At 38.8% G+C, this 12,495-nt stretch overlaps 1 protein-coding gene across 1 annotated transcript; it reads left to right on the top strand.

The window, feature by feature from the left end:
• The first annotated feature begins 1,857 nt into the window (after positions 1-1,857).
• Positions 1,858-7,570, top strand: tdp2b (tyrosyl-DNA phosphodiesterase 2b). Its single transcript, XM_017482532.3, has 7 exons — positions 1,858-2,081; positions 2,306-2,463; positions 4,443-4,601; positions 5,151-5,242; positions 5,324-5,442; positions 5,519-5,689; positions 6,747-7,570. The coding sequence occupies exons 1-7, from the start codon at positions 1,932-1,934 to the stop codon at positions 7,020-7,022; spliced, it is 1,125 nt and encodes a 374-aa protein (XP_017338021.1). The 5' UTR covers positions 1,858-1,931; the 3' UTR covers positions 7,023-7,570.
• Positions 7,571-12,495: the final 4,925 nt, after the last annotated feature.

Raw genomic sequence — 12,495 nt, 5'->3', positions numbered from 1 at the left:
TCCCTACATAGGATCACTACGTTCAGTACATTTTAATGGGGTTTCTCGCGCTTAGACAGTGCACTATTTCTTTGGATTTGAGCTATTTGTAGTTTAGCCGTAGGATTTGCTGAAACGTTGCCCTGAATATCGGATCTTCGGTATAAAAATGTCGAAATATGTATTTAAAATATACATTTTTAAACAGTATGTACGTATACAACACTACATGTATATTTTATGATGTTATTTTCAAATTAGTTTCATTTTTACAAATCGTATCATATTTCATATTTGAAAATACTCAAAGAGGCAAGTACTTTAAATAAATCTCAACACTTCCAGTTAGTAATGATAATCAGTTCTTACTTTAAAGTGCCCTGGGAGCAAAAATGGGTCTTTCAGAGCTTTTGTACCTGTTAATTAACCGGTGTTCCTTCCATCCATCCATTTTCTGTACTGCTTATCCTACAGGGTCGCGGGGAATCTGGAGCCTACCCCAGGGAGTATGGGGCACAAGGCAGGGTACACCCTGGACAGGGTGCCAATCCATCGCAGGGCACAATCACACACCCATTCATTCACTACGGACACTTTGGACATGCTAATCAGCCTACCATGCATGTCTTTGGACTGGGGGAGGAAACCGGAGAACCCGGAGGAAACCCCCGCAATACGGACAGAACATGCAAACTCCACACACACTGGGCCCGGTGGGAATCAAGCCCCCAGCCCTGGAGGTGTGAGGCGAACGTGCTAACGACCAACGCACTAACGCACTGTAGCTGTGCGCCCTGTTAATTAATAAAAATAAATAAATAAACAAAACACAATCAATAGTTTTGAACATCTTTGCAATTAAATTTTACAATTTGTCACTTCCTGGAAAATCCTAATATATATATATATATATATATATATATATATATATATATATATATATATATATATATATATATATATATATATATATTTTGTTGTTGTTGTTGATGACTCATCCTGTACAAGTCTTGTGTACGTCCAGTTAAATGCACACTAGAACGTACAAGTCCCTTATTGTCTTGCTCTATACTAGCAGCTCGTTATCAGCAAACATGATTTACTGGCGTGTTTTCGGCTGTGTGTTTTCACGCACTATTACCTGTTCCAACAATCCATCGTTTGAGAAACATTGGTTGGGTTTTACTCATTTTTGCTGGAACTTGTGTATGTTCTCACATTTCAGAGGAAGAGATGTTTTATGTTTAACTTCGATGTTTTAAGTTCGATGTCAGAATGTCTGCTACTACAGACTGATAGAGAACACGATTTCGTCTTTATACACTCAGTAAGAGTAAGAAATATCACTTGATCTACCGCTCAGGTGTGTCAGATGCCTCACCATCAGAAATCGGCTTAAAGATGCAGATTCTGATCATCGACATGAATATTAACTGAAGCTCTTGACCTGTATCTGCATGACTTTATGCATTGTGTTGCTGCCATGTGATTGGCTGATTGGATTACTGCATGTATGAGAACAGAAGTGTACAGGTGTTCCTAATAAAGTGGATGGATTATGTAACTATAATGTACATATATTTTATGCAATTTCTTTGATTTGTCTTGATCCTGGATGTCCTGTTTGAATTATTTAGCTATATATATATATATATATATATATATATATATATATATATATATATATATATATATATAAACAATTGATGATACATAAAAAAAAAGACCACAGCCCGTAGTTAAGACATTGCTGTGGCGTTCAGCTCGTAATTACGACTCGAAGGCAGGAAAATCACGGCTCTCGGGTTATTTACCTACATGTGAAATAACAGGAGGACTGTTTTTGTGTGCGGAACGTTTTAAACAAGCAGCGGTGTTCCACCCGGAATGTTATTCCACTTACACCGAGTTGAACGAGCGCGCCATGTCTCTACAGCTGCCTGAGTAATTAGATGACAAACAGCTCTGCGATATCAGATAAAGAGGTAATGGAGGGGTTAGAGGAAACGCGGTCCCGGCTCTGTGAGCAGTTTGCAACCGTCACCGGGTCGGACAGCGCTGTGGCTCAGTGTTACCTCGCTGAAAACGACTGGGACATGGAGGTTTGGCTCAATTTTAGGTTTAATATCAAATCGCTCCCTAATCCCTAATGTAGTGTACTATATAGTGTGCGAAGTAATTACTCCTGAACACTAGTCAGTGCACTCTTTTCCCAAGAGGAAGCCATTTGAGATTAAGCCTTGTGTTACTACTATAGGCCTACTATTAGTAAAATATCATTTAATTTTCATGTTTTTATTGATTTCTTATTTATTTATTTATTTAGAGAGCCTTGAATTCATTCTTTGAAGCGGATATGGAGTCGGTTTTTGAAGTCGAGGACCCAGAGGAGAAAAATGATGATAGACCTTCGAGTAAGAGAAAGGAGACTGATCTAGATGCTCCAGAGACAAAAAGGAAGATGAACTCCAAACCAGCAGATTGGTATAATGATCTGTTCAGTCCACACTGAAACACATATTAGTGTTTACACTGAAGTATTCCTGATGTGTTGTGTTTCCTGTACTCCTGGGAGCAGTTAGTAGTTGTGTGCCACACTGACGTCACAGGGGGACATTGTTTTTGCTAGTGCAGTTACAATGGCCTCTCATGTTAAGGCTTCATAATATCTAGCTTATGAGAAGGTCAAGTAGTCCAATTTTGTCCATTTTAAATCCATATACAGGTGCATCTCAGAAAACTAGAATATCGTGGAAAAGTTCATTTTTCTCCCAGTAATTGAATTAAAAAAGTGGAACTTTCATATATTCCAGGTGCATTACACAAAGTGAAATATTTCAAGCCTTTTTTGTGTTTTAATCTTGATTACGGATTACAGCTCATGGAAATCAAAAATCCAGTATCTCAAAATATTAGAATAAAGAATTTATAATGCAGAAATGTAGACCTTCTGGAAAGTATGTTAATTTATGCACTCAATACTTGGTTTGGGCTTTAATCCTTTTGCATGTATTACTGCATCAATGCGGCGTGCCATGGAGGCGATCAGCCTGTGGCACTGCTGAGGTTTTCTGGAAGTCCAGGATGCTTTGATAGCGGCCTTCAGCTCGTCTGTATTGTTGGGTCTGGTGTCTCTCATAGATTCTCTATGGGGTTCAGGTCGTGCGAGTCGGCTGGCCAATCAAGCACAGTAATACCATGGACAGTAAAGCATTTACTAGTAGTTTTGGCACTGGGCAGGTGCCGAGTCCTGCTGGAAAAGGAAATCAGCATCTCCATAAAGCTCGTCAGCAGATGGAAGCATGAAGTTCTCTAAAATCTCCTGGTAGACGCTGCATCAACTCTCGACTTGAGAAAACACAGCGGACCAACACCAGCAGATGACATGGCAACCCAAATCATCACTGACTGTGGAAACTTCACACTGGACTTCAAGCAGACTCTGGGACCTTGATTTCCAAATGAAATGCAAAATTTACTTTCATCTTCCCTATGATTGTGGTTGTGTACTGAACCAGACTGAGAGATTAAAGCCTCAGGAAACCTTTACAGGTGTTTAGAGTTAAGTATCTGATTAGAGCTCTTCTCAGGTAGATTTCTGTATTATAAATTCTTTATTCTAATATTTTTGAGATACTGGATTTTTTGACTTCCATGAGCTGTATGCCGTAATCATCGAGATTAAAACAAACAAACAAAAAAGGCTTGAAATATTGCACTTTGTGTCAAATGAATCTAGAATATATGAAAGTTACACTTTTTGAATTTAAATACAGAAAAAAATAACTTCCACAATATTAAATTTTTTGAGATACTCCTGTATACCACAGCACAGTTGAATTCTCGAATCTGACTGTCCAGTAGGTATGCGTTATTTTTGGGTAACAGCACAGCTGGGACAGCAGTTCCAGCTGTAAACTTCACGACAGGTTAATATTGACGTGATCTTTATAATACCTTACTGTTTCTATAGTAACAGCTCATACACATGGATTTGTACAGCAGACAGTCCATGTATAATGCAAGACTAATAATAAAGAGAGAGAGAGAGAGAGAGAGAGAGAAATTGGAACTAACTTGTGGCATGGACACTTGACAACCAAATGAAATCTAACTATAAACCGTTAATATCTGCATCGTGTCATCAATTAATAAATTAAATGTTGTAATTTCTTACCAAATCGCGATGATGATGATGATAATAATAATAATAATAATAATAAACACTTAAAGTAACACAACAAAATTGGTCAGTGATAGTTTTTATTTCGCCTCTAGAGGCCGCTCTCGTACTGTATAACGACAGCGGACCCTTCTCAGCCTCTCCCGCATCGGACGATGGTTATCGCTGCCGATTAATCTGAAAACCGATCAATCGGTCGACCTCTCATACTGTCGTGTGTTTTATTTCTTATTTGTAATTGTTTTGGAAGGACACTGACTCATTTCTTTTGAAACCCTAGTATCGACTTGACCGAGGACGAGCCTGCTTGCTCGAATTCAAAACGCAGTTCGGAGGACGAAGGTGACGGCAAGCTCTCGCTCATCTCCTGGAACGTGGATGGCTTGGACACGCTGAACCTGGCGGAACGAGCCAGAGGCCTGTGCTCTTATCTGGCACTGTGAGTGAACCATAAGCTTGCTATTGAGTGCATAGCGCTGATCAGTATATTATAGTTTGTTAAAGGAACAATTCACCCTGAGTGACTCGGAATATCGGTATTTCTAATCAATATGTGATCTTCAGTGATGCAGAAGAATTCCAAAGTTTACTTGTAGTTTGAATACTTTCACCACAATGCCATTTGACGAACTGCTGACCGTGGCTCCAAGTGAGATCGAGCTCTTACTTCATCTCTAAAGAACGTGATGCAGCTGCGCTTTAGTTCCTTAGTCTATCCAGCTCTCTCGCCTCATTTTCTGTACTCTCTGCTCAGACAGATCAGCTTCCAATTTCATCCTGAATTTATCCTCAGCACCATCAAACTCGACATATTGTAGATAAACGATAACTTCTCACAGGGACAATGAACACGAATAAGCACCAGAACCACTACATGCATCAGAAATCTGTTTTCTAACATATAAAAACAGTCCTTTCAGGGTAGAGTTTTGGTTTAAGAAAAACGGTTCACAAAGCATGTCGATGTATTTTGTATCTTTTGTCACAGATACACACCAGACGTTGTATTCCTCCAAGAACTCGTCCCTCAATATCTTCAGTATCTTAAGAAGCGTGCCGTCAGCTACCAGATAGTTGAAGGTAACTAATGCAGTACGGTTTCCCGATGCGAGACAACTGAAGGATTTTTTTTCCTCATCATTCGTTTTATTCACATTAAAGGAAATGAGGACGGATACTTCACTGCCCTGATGCTGAAGAAATCCAGAGTAAAACTGCAAAGTAGTGAAATAATTCCTTACCCAACAACGCAGATGATCAGAAATCTGTTGCGTGCCAAAGTTAGTGACCGACCACGGCATTCCTGTCGTAAACAGTTGGGCGTAAGAGATGCGTGAACTCACTTGTCATTCGCAGGTAAGTTTTTTAGGTCAGGAGTTCTGTTTGATGACCTCACACTTGGAGAGTTGTAAAGATCAGGCTGCAGAGAGGATGAAGCAGCTGAAGGTGGTGTTGCAGAACATCACTGAGGAGCCTGATAACACCACGGTCATTTTTGGAGGTGACACCAATCTTCGAGATTCTGAGGTAATTTCAGGAGCAGGGCAGGACATCGTCTGTCTGTTTTGGCCAAACGCGAATTAACCGATTCATCCGTTTATTGCTCTTACGAACAAACGATCGTTGAAGTATTGTTTCTTTACTTTTGCTCAGTGGTTCAGGTGAAGCCTTTCAGCATTTCAAACTGTTCTTCTATACAGACCCTGAAAACCTTTTGTAGGTAAAAAATTCTGGGTCTCTTTAATTAATAAAAAAAAAGAGAGAGAGAGAGCCCCAACCCCCACCCTTAATTTCATGCGTACTTAAAAAGAGTGAAACGCATTATGCAGAATTACGTAATGTAATGCAGTAATGCAGTCCTTGCGTAGTCGTTCCGTACTGCATCATTCCGCATACTTTTATGCACACTTGTATATTTCATGATTATTTTACACAGCTTTTAATTTGTATTATTATTATTTTTTAATAAAGTATGCATACTTATTCATAACATTTCCTTTTAAGCAGGGTCATTTCTGGCCATTTTGGCACCCTATGTGAGAGAAATCTTTGGGACTATAGCCAGGTTACGCACCTGGTGCTCTCTTTCTTGTGGGTGAGTGAGTTGGGTGGGGGCATTGGGGCGCTCACTGACACCCCCAAACCGGTGGTGCTTTAAGCAACCGCCTAGAAATGGCCCTGATTTTAAGTATGTATGCTATAGAATACTTTTTATTTATTTATTTTTTTAAAGTATACATACTCCCTCTTACCAAAAAAAGTATGCATGAAAGTATAGCATAAAAAAGAGGCTGTTTGAGGAATAGCTACTAGAAGGCATGTGATATTACAAAAACATTTGAGGTTTTTTTTTCTTTTCTTTTGAGTACAGACCCAGAGGCATACTCCTTTTGAAGTAATTTCTTTTGTGTTTTGGCATCACAGCACCCCGTCGTTGATTATTTTCCCTTAACAACACTCGCAGAAGTGTTATATTTCATACATATAGTATTGCACCATTAAATAACTGTTAATTTTATTATCACAGTACAGTAGTGTCACATCTGATATATATTGTATTTATTGTGTGTGTGTGTGTGTATAGGTAGCACTAGTGGGTGGACTGCCTCCTGGCGTGATCGACGTGTGGGAGGAGCTCGGCAAACAGGAGCATTGCAGATACACATGGGACACTAAAATGAACAGCAACAAAGATGTGCCGTACATCAGCAGGTGTCGCTTCGACCGTATCTACCTGAGACCTGCCAAAACGGAGGTAAAAGTGCGTCCGGAGCACATGGCACTGGTCGGAATGGAGAAGCTGGACTGTGGAAGCTACACCAGCGATCACTGGGGAATCTACTGCAGCTTTACCAGCTGAGTTTGGAGTCTAGGAAGAAGTCTAGACATGCTTGAGTGATGTTTTTTTAGCAAGACAGAATGTTGGGTTTTACGATTTTTCCCCTCAGCTTGATCAGAATATAATGCAGAAGTGTTTCATCACAATCTGGCTGTTTGATTGATTTTACCGGTTTTGTAGCGTTCTTAAAATTCACGGAGATATTGCAACAAAGATTTAAGTGGATTTAAACCTGTTTTAAATTCTAACACACTTTTTTTTTCTGGGGGGGGTGCACTTGCTCCAGTTGAGCGAGTCACGCTACCTCTTTTATCTCAGTTGTTATTTACTGCACTTAGTCCTAGGCTTAATCACACACTGATGATCTAGCATGTCTAGAGGACTACGTCCACTGGGAACATCATTGTGTTCCATCATTAACGGTTATAAATTTGCCTGATTACTATTCTCATGTTGTTGTTGTTGTTGTTGTTTTTTGTTTTTGTGTGTGTGTGTGTGTATGTATGTGTATATATATACATACACACACAATACATTAAAAACTTAATAAACTAAATGAATCTAATTTATTTAAGCCTTACTGAGACATTATTTACATCTAATCAGTTGTCCATTATACCACAGTGCTGATAAACTTGTTAATCTGACCGATCAGAAAGTGTTGAGCAACTTTCTATAACGAGGATTATATTAATGTGCTCATTCTTTTCTGTAGTAATAATTTCCACAGGGATTCCAACATGATCAGAATTAAAAGCCTCGTGAAATTGTTGATATGGTGGAGTTTTCTGGACGATTATAGAAGGAGTCTTCAGCGTCGGAGGTAAAGCTGTAAGTTTTCCGTCTTCAGGACAGCCTTTTCGGTTTCCCGTTAACAACATACTGTAGGGGTACTGTGTGGCTTTTCAGTGCCTCGTGGATTTCACCATTTCGTGATCACAGAAATTAACGCAAAATCAAGCAAACGTCGCTATATTTGGAGGAGCTTACTTAAAAAGAGTGTACAAAAAACATTATGCAGAACAAATCCTTGCATAATCATAACATACTGAATCATTTTGCATACTTTTATGAACAGTAATATTCGTGTTTATTTATTTATTTTTTTTAAAGTATGCGTACTAGGTTACTATTTCTTACTATGCACACTTTATTCCTAACATGGAATAAAGTATGCATACTTATTTATTTTACAAAAACTGTGCATACTTGCTTGGGTTTTTTTTAAATGCTGTAAGTTTTCCACCAGGAGGATGTCTTAAGGATGGAGGGTCCCCCCCCCCCCCCCCCCCCCTTTCTTTCTTTCTTTTTTTCATATAGTCCAACTACAATCTGTTGGGCTGGGTTATTGTTCTATAATGACTGGAAAAAGTGAGGCTGGTCAGGGAATGACTGATTTATAGCTGTTATAATGCAAGTGATTAAAGGAATGCTTTTCACAAACATTCCACTTTAAGCATCACTAAAACAGATTAAAAAAGAAGGTATAATGTGTTCTTTAATATAATTCATAATCCTTAGGAAATTGATGTGGCACAAGAGGAATGAAACACTTTGGGATGTATTGTTACAGGGAAATAATCAACATTGGGGTGGAACAATCACACCAACCTCCTTGTTCATTATTTATTAATGTATATTTATTCATTATTTTCCTGGAACCGTAGAACCAGTCATGTTTTATTCCTTACTTCTTTACCTGCAGATGTCAGACCTGAGATTTTCACCTTAAATCCAAATGTAATGACCACTTCAATATTTTTTTTTAAATTTAATTTTTAAAATGTTTTTATTAAGATAAAGTGGGTAGTGGTGGCTTGGCGTTTAATGCTCTGGGTTAATGATCGGAAGGTCGGTGGTTCAAACCCCAGCACTGTCAAGCTACCACTGTTGGGCCCTTGAGCAAGGCCTTTAACCCTCTCTGCTCCAGGGGCGCTGTATCATGGCTGACCCTGCGCTCTGACCCCAACTTCCTAACATGCTGGGATATGTGAAGAAAAGAATTTCACTGTGCTGTAATGAGATCAAAATATTCCGAAATGATGTTAATTAGTTAACAGCTATTGATACTCAGTATCAATACAATTGTAATATTTGACAATTAGTCAGTGAACTTGTATTTCATGTAATCAAGCATGACCTTCCCACTGAAATTAAACATCCCACCTGTAGGTGGCTCAGAGAGAGAGAGAGAGAGAGAGCAGAGATGTTAGAGTCGATGAATAACAGTTTAATTATGTGGGATATATAAACAAATATGTAATCATAGTCAATATATGATAAAATCTGACATATTTACAGGTTATATTTTCTAAACCGGTTGATGATAACAGAAAATAAAGCAGGCTTTGCAAACTTGACCTGATTTGTTTCCATTGTAGCTTGCTATTTTTTGAAGCTTATACTGAACATCTTTCCAATACACTTCGCACTACAAGACTCAATAGTACACATTTGTAAGAATATGAATGATTTATATTCTTGCTAAATTACTCTGGCAATTACACCTCGACTCTGTGCACTTTGCTTCTTCTGGAACTCAATTAACAGATCCTGTATGGCAGTGCTACTTGTATTGTTCTCTGCTTGATATATCGCTTTGCTTGTATTTTCTCATTTGTAAGTCGCTTTGGATAAAAGCGCCTGCTGAATGAATAAATGTAAATGTACCCGGTGTCACACAGAAGAGGATGGGTTCCCTGTTGAGTCTGGTCCCTCTCAAGGTTTCTCCCTCATGTGGTCTCAGGGAGTTTTTCCTTCATCACCACCACCACCTCGGGCTTGCTCATTAAGGATCAAATCTATAGCTATATCCGGATATGTGTAAAGCTGCTTTGTGTTAATGTCTGTCTGTCTTTAAAAGTGCTATATAAATAAAATTTAATTCAATGTATCATTTCAAAACATTATTGTGAATGCATTTCTCTTTCACCCACAAGGTTCATATCTGACAGCATGCTCTCTCCCAATGCTGAGACTTTATTAATCCTCATGCACACCTCTAAACAGTTTCGCCAACTATTTTCAGGGGGAAATCGCAAATACATGCTTGAGAAGTCGTCAGGTGACGGCATGGGCTAATTTGTATAGTAAATGAAGCGTCACGAGCATTTGCATATTAAAAGGCACTACATGATTTTATTTTTTTATAGAAAGAAGTCACATTTGGTCATGGCACCACAAATGAACAGAGCATTTGAATACTCGTATACACTCCTGGTAGGAAAGAGTGAAAGTCTGTAAGAATGCATACTTAAAATATACTTAATAAGAAAATATGCAAATAATAATATGTTCTGGCTTAATTCTTTCATACTTAATTTTTTCAGTATGCATATTTATTATGCATGCTGTTTACGTATGCATACTAAGAATTTTGTAACGGTTATAATGGTAGAAAAAAAAACTATGCAAAATCCATCTTTGTGTAAGCTTTGCAGACTTTCATGCACACTTATTTATGTAAGATTTGCTTTGATTTGAAGACATTTTTGATCACCAATCGTACTACGTTATTTAAGTGTTTAAGTCTTCACTCAGCCTTAAACCAGAATGGAGTAAAAAGTAAAATGGGTTAACCTGTGAAACTGTATATAAGAAATCATGGCTAGTACTTGTGAAACCTTATTCCCTAAACGCTGTAATGTAACTGGTCCGTGAAATTCAAGCAGCTGCGCAAAGCCAAGGCCAGAGATAAGAATTACAGCCCAGGCTGTTAAGCCGTTGACACCACTTTGCCAGGTTTTAATCATGAAAACAATTGGTTGAAACATTACAACATTTTTAAAAAAGTATTTCTTTTATAACTGTACCAGATCCTGGATTCAGTGCCTTACCAGTTGGAACATGATTCTCTCGTTGTATATTAATAGTCAGCGGATTACTATCTGAATGAACTTTGGAATAAACAACTCAAATAAGAGCCATTTAGCTGGAAGTGGGTGACGACACTGATTCAGATTTGGAAATGTATTCTTAGGCCAACTTCTGCAATAACAGTCTTGGTGGTTAAAATAGATGACCTTGCCCAAAAATGCACTTTAAATTAGCTTTTGACCAAAGTGGTAGGTACATTCAGCCACGCGTGTGACCCCAAGTAACCCTGAGCATTTTTAAGGTTTATCTGCATCTGGTGAGGCCGAATATTACTCTGTGTAATAAAATCCTTTTTTTTCTCTCTCTCTACAGTATTGTCCTGGGTATTCTTTCACTTACTGTAGGTGAAGGCAATTATTGTCCAAAGACCCAGTATTAAAACATGTGATTCAATTTGATGCTCCTCTTTCAACCTCTATCACCTGGACAGATGTAACGTTACATCCAAGCCAGAATCACCTAATTCATAAAGACTTCTAGAAATCTACATGTGAACTGTAAAATTGGAAACGGTTAAACTGTTGAACTGCTACGCTTCATTTACATTACACAACATACATCGATCAGCAGTAACATTAAAACCACCTGCCTAATATTGTGTAGGTCCACCAAAACAGCTCATCCCATTGAGCATGGACTCCACAAGACCTCTGAAGGTGTGCTGTGGATTCTGGCACCAGGACATTAGCAGCAGATCCTTTAAGTCCTGTAAGTTGAGACATTGGGCCTCCATGGATTGGACTTGTTTGTCCAGAACATCCCACAGATGCTCAACTGGATTAAGATCTGGGGAATTTGGAGGACAAGTCAACACCTTGAAGTCTTTGTCATGTTCCTCAAATAATTCCTGAACAATTTTTGCAGTGTGTCAGGGAGCATTATCCTGCTCAACAACGCCACTGACTTTATTTTTCTACAATAATTTTTACATAGGTGGTACGTGTCAAAGTAACATCCACATGAATGCCAGGACCCAAGGTTTCCCAGCCGAGAACGTCATACTTCCTCCACCAGCTTGCCGTCTTCCCATAGTGCATCCTGGCGTCATCTCTTCCCCAGGTAAGTCACGCATACACACTGCTGTTTTGGAGACGCTCTGACCCAGTTGTCTAGCAATCACAATTTGGCCCTGGTCAAAGTCTGTATGACTGTTCACCCGCCGCCTCATATACCCCACCCCTTGACTGGCGCAATTATAACAACACAATCAACCACCTGTCAGTGGGTTTAATGTTTTAATGTTATGGCTGATCGGTGCATATCGTTGCTACATTTTGTGTATCACGGAAATGTCTTCAAGTACCATTATTATACATTTTTGTCATATTCCCCAACCTTACCTGTCAAATGTATTATAAATATAAATGTGGAAAAACAAGCAATGGGCACAATGTACCATAACGCACTACAATAATTTCAATCCTATTTAAGTATGGATCAGGGGTTGTAAAACCTTTTGCAGCCAGGCACACATTTAACTGTAAAATAAACTCCATGGAATATTCCCCCTCTTAACATAACCCCACTGCTCAAATATTAGACTTGGCTGTTTATGTGAGCGCGAGAGCTTTTTAATCCTCATCCAAGCTGACAGTATTTATAAACTACTCGTCTTTTA

This window comes from Ictalurus punctatus, chromosome 12 (assembly GCF_001660625.3).
Source record: "Ictalurus punctatus breed USDA103 chromosome 12, Coco_2.0, whole genome shotgun sequence".
NCBI lineage: Eukaryota > Metazoa > Chordata > Actinopteri > Siluriformes > Ictaluridae > Ictalurus > Ictalurus punctatus.
Note: the sequence above shows the minus strand (reverse complement) of the source record. Positions and strands in the feature narration are given on the sequence as shown.